Genomic DNA, 4980 nt, shown 5'->3' on the forward strand with positions numbered 1-4980 from the left:
AGGGGGTGGGGGGTGGGGGGTGTTAGGAGTTTGGGATTAGCAGATGCAAACTACTATATAGAGAATGAATAAACAACAAGGTTCTACTGTATAGCACAGGGAACTATATTCAATATCCTGTGATAAAACATAATGGAAAAGAATATGAAAAAGAATGTATATGTATGACAGAATCACTTTGCTGTACAGCAGAAAGTAACACTTCTACCACTCAGATAGGTGCCCTTCTTATTTGTGTCATGGATCGCTAGTGTCAGGAACAACTGCTTTAAGAACAGAGGCAATACAACCAAGAATAAAGTTTGTGAGAGAGACAAGGCCATCATCAGGACAAGCTGATTCTGAAGAACTGTACTTTCAGTCAGGAAAACAATGAGAAAATGAATCATCAACACACACAAGATATTATCAACAGTCTTTATATGAGAGAAAATGTCATTTCAGCAAAATAACATCATCCATTGGTTAAATGTAGTCTAAAAGTTTTGAATTGGTTTCACAGTATTATTTATATTTAATGTGTAAACTGATTTGCTTTGAAGATTGCATGAATAAGCATAACAATTATAGTTTCATGCAGGTATATTTTTAACTATCATAATTAATAAAATTATATTAGAGTCCACTAACTTTTTTTTTCTTTGAAAGAAGTCCAGCCGTACAAGGTTGAGAAACAATCTCCTAAAGGTAGAGGAAATACCTGGCCAATTCCACCTTAAGGTGATGAGAGGAAGTGGACAGTGATAAGAAAGGAGGGATGGCCAAGATGTTGCTGGGCAGGTGGGAGGAAAGAATGTCGACACGCTTAGGCTCTCTCCACCCAATCAATTCAATCAATTCGATTCAATGAGTAAAATTCCATTTCTGCCTTTTTTTCCCCCCTCTTTTTCTCTTCTTTTCTTGGGAGGGAGGGTCTGTCTATTCTTGTAAAGACAAAGCTCTACTCAACGATGGTTCTTTGAATTCAAAAGTATAAAAAGAGAAAGTAAAGGGGGGAATTATATGAGAAAGCCATTTTGAAATGTTTCTTTGGATATAATCTATAAAAGGAGAAAATTAATAAGCAAAACTAGCCTATAATTTCACAACCCAAATTTTAAGACTGGCACCTGTTAAAGGAACAAAGTTCATAGAGTAACATTTGATAAAAAGGGTGGAGATTGTGAGTCACACAGCATGAAATAGAACCCAATTCACCTGTATCATATATTCTCAAATACCACTCACCAAATGTCTATATGGCATGTAACAAAATGAACAAATAATCCTAGTGGTAAGATTTTTATAAATGCTCCCTCATTTTACAGGAAAGGTAGGACCCAGAGATTAAGTTATTTGCTAATTATCACAGAGCATTTGACAGCACCAGAACTTAAACTCTGGTCTACGTTAAGTCACTGTGTTAACTCAGTTAACTGTCACCCATTTTCTCAGAGTGGATATGAATGTGAAATGCAATAATTCATCTTAAAAATATGGTAAGTATCTTACATATATTACTTAAAATTCAAAGTTTTTGTTATTTTAAATTATTTAAAATTTTTAAATTCAAAGTCAAGGTCCTCATTTATAAGTATCCTTCAAAATACTCTACTAAAGAAATGCACATCCTGAACAAAAGATTAAGGAGCATATGTGACTCCTACTGGAACAGTAAAGCATGTATTACCCAAGAGAGCATGCCAAGACTTTCACCAGAAAAGTTATTAACTAGGTTGGAAATAATATAAGATGCTTAGAAATGCACTGATGATTGTCAGCTCAGGAAAGTCTTATCAAGGAACCATTAACTATAAATGAAAATGACAGCAAAGTGCTACAAATAAATCTGAAATGGATAATGGATACACGTATTGAAACAGCACATATGGAGAAAGGAAAGGCATAGTTTAAGGTTAGGGAAATTGAAGGCTTCCTAGGGCAGAAAGGAAGAACAGTCAGAAGGGGCAGGACTGGGGGAAGGAGGGCTCCTTGGTGGATCTTTGGGATGGAATTAAGCTGGCTTCAAGTCCTTTAGACACACTCCGATCCTCCTACAGGAGCAGCTTCAGAGAGCAGGCATTTAGCAGCTGCAGCCTAACCTCAGAGCATCCTCCCCAAGGGACAGAAGGTCACTTGGTGGGAAGAAAGCAGCACCATCATGTGATTTCAAGGGTTTCTCAGCTCCAGATCTTTCCCATTTGGAAGCTAATGTTGGGAATTCATTTAACAGGGAATAAAACGTTTTCTTTCTACTACAAGAGAAGTAATAATCAAATGTTAGTTAACGTAATGTACTCTCATCACAAACCTAAGAATCCTAGAAAGACAGGTTGTATATTTAAGCGTACAAGTTCAAGTTCATGAGGCAGGGTCTGTATGTTCAAGGAACTTACACTCTCCAGACTTCTTCACTTATGAATGGAAGAACAAACCTATAAAGATGGGAATCACCTGATTTTTGCAAGGTTAGATTCAATCATAGTAAAGTTCATAATATTACTAGTAAAACGATGCACATTTCAGAGGTTTTATCACAGCTCTGTGTTTTCAACTTTTGAAGCAACAGAACTGATCTCCAGCAGAGCGAGAGGAAAATGTCATTTGTAGGCCATATGGTAGCTCCAGCAAGAGTCAGCCTGGCATTCAACACTGAGACGGGGAAACTCTTTTTGAAAAGGCATCATGCTCCCTAAGATGCAGAGGCTAGTCCAGAGACCTCAAGTGGGATTTGCAAATCGGAAAGAAGGAGAGTTCACATTTGTGTATACATAAGATGGACAGAACTGAAGATAAACTAGTAGTTTTCACAAATCAGTAAATACTATCATTACCAGTAGCCTCAAATTCAGAAATTAAGTGAATGTAGACATAGAACATTATTTCCTTTACCCTGGTTAAGTAACACAAGTGATAAGTAGATGTTTTCACATTTGGGATGGTAAAATAAAAAGCATTTGGGAGCACACTAATTTCAAGACATTTTGCTAAGATTCAACCTTAGTACGAATACATACTTCCAAATAGAGATCAGATGCTAATGTTTCAGACAAATGCACATCTCCATCATGTTGTTACTGACCTTGCACTTGACATATCAATGATGCTTCCCCTACCTATGTCCTGGGAATTGCTAGATGGATCACCCAAAGGCCTCTCCACCTTAACAAAAATATCTCCCTCACCTATGGGAGACCAGAATTTCCAGGGGTTCGTTTCACAGGCTTTCAGAAACCTTTATTAAAGTGCAAATAGGTCCTGGGGAAGGTAACAAAACAAATTAAGCCTTATCATTTAGTCAGTCAATTCTCTGTAAGAGAAACTCTAGAGTTTCTTTTACTAAGACTCTCGTAGGTCCTAGTAATTGAAAATGAAGATCCAGGGGACGCAGGAAGTACAGAAAATCTGAACAGGAGGTGTGTGGGAAAGGAGGTGGGAGAATCTCCTAAAGGCAGTCTTTACTTTCTATAGATTGTCAGAAGTTCTGATTGGTCTTTAGCCACTGAACTCTCATCCCCAGTGACTGGATCAACACCAGTTACGATGCAAACCAAAAATTAAGACGCACAAAAATCTTGTAAAGAGATAAGATCCACTGGTGCCGCTCTGTCTTCATCTTACTAAATCGCAAAACTACAAATCTATATACGTTTTTAAAAGGCCAATTCAATGACTGGTTGTGCCCAATGAAGAGCCACTGAGGTACATAAGAAATTAATCATTTTCTTTGAATATCACTAAAACTAGCTTCATTTTTATCCTTAAGATAAACTCTCGAATCCCTCCTTAAGGACTTTTTTTAAAGTGTTCAAACTAGGTACAGTAAAGTTACAAAAAAGACCAATAGTCCTCAACATTTTTCCAGGAGCGTTATACAAAAAGATGACTTTGAACAACGTTCCTCAGGATATACTCCGGGGTCTAGTAGAGAGAGACCTTTCCCTTCTCTGTAGACTTGGGAGTAAATAAGTCAAGAACACCTACGAACAAACTTTGTTGGTCACCAGCAGGGGAGCTCTTCAGCTTTTGTCCCCAAACCCATTCAAACAAAAGAAGCTTCTCTTCCTCCAACCCACCCCTCAGACCCACACCCCGGGGGGACTCTCCAGATCCCCGCGCCCTCTCCACCCATTCCCCGCCGGGGGAACTTACTCCTCAGCGCCCCGATGAGCAGAGAGCCGTCCTTAATGAGCTCTTTGATGAACTTGTTGGTTCGCTCCAGCTCAATCTCGTGACACTGCAGGCGCTCCCTGAAATCCGGGCTGTCCAAGTAGGAGTCGCTGAACTCCAGAGTCGGCAGCCCCATGGCACAGGCACTGCCAGCGGCCGCCGAGGACACGTCCGGGCCGGCGGTCAGGGCGGGGACAGCCGGCGACCGCGGCCGGCTCAGGGGACGCGCGATCGCGGGGAACTAGCCGGGACGCAAGGGGACGCGCAGGGGAAACGGGTCCCGCGCGCCGCGCCGCCTGCGCGGGGCTCCGCGGCGCGCGGACGCCTCCGGGCTCAGGCTTCTTCCCCGGAGGCGAGGCGAGCGCACACACGGGAGGCGGGCCGAGACGCGGGTCCGCTCAGGTCGTTGTCACCCGGACGCATCGTCGCCGGGAGCGCGGAGGCCGCGGAGGCTCAGGGCCGCGGCCGGAGCAGGAAAGTTCTCTCGCGGCGCGCAGACACTTCCGGCAGCTCCGTTCTCCTGCTCCCTTGACAGTCGTTTGCGCTGGGAGTCAGAAGCGCCCAGCCGCCCCTCCGGCCGGGCCGGGGAAACCCTCCGCCTCGCTGGACGCAGGCTCAGAGCGCTCGCAGACCCTGCCGGGCTCGGAGACCCTCCTCCCGCCGCGGCGCTCCCAGCCCGCGCCGCCCCGCCCCTCCTCCCGTTTACCCTCCTGCCCCCGCCCGCCCGCACTTAGCTCCCGGGCTCCGCTCAGTTGCCGCGCGACAGCGCTTCTGCCTGCGCCCGGGGGTTAACTCTGCCCCTCCTGGGCGGCCGCTCCCCCTAGCCCGCGG

At 44.1% G+C, this 4980-nt stretch overlaps 1 protein-coding gene across 1 annotated transcript in view; it reads right to left on the minus strand.

Annotated features, from left to right (window-relative positions):
• ARHGAP42 (Rho GTPase activating protein 42) overlaps positions 1-4757 on the minus strand; it is a 282967-nt gene extending 278210 nt beyond the window's left edge. Inside the window, exon 1 of the mRNA XM_024760359.1 lies at positions 4132-4757. Coding sequence (XP_024616127.1) covers positions 4132-4285 — 154 coding nt within the window. The 5' untranslated portion in view covers positions 4286-4757. The remainder of the gene's footprint in view (positions 1-4131) is intronic.
• Positions 4758-4980: the final 223 nt, after the last annotated feature.

This window comes from Neophocaena asiaeorientalis, unplaced genomic scaffold, assembly GCF_003031525.2.
Source record: "Neophocaena asiaeorientalis asiaeorientalis breed wild unplaced genomic scaffold, Neophocaena_asiaeorientalis_V1.1 scaffold601, whole genome shotgun sequence".
Classification (NCBI taxonomy): Eukaryota; Metazoa; Chordata; class Mammalia; order Artiodactyla; family Phocoenidae; genus Neophocaena; species Neophocaena asiaeorientalis.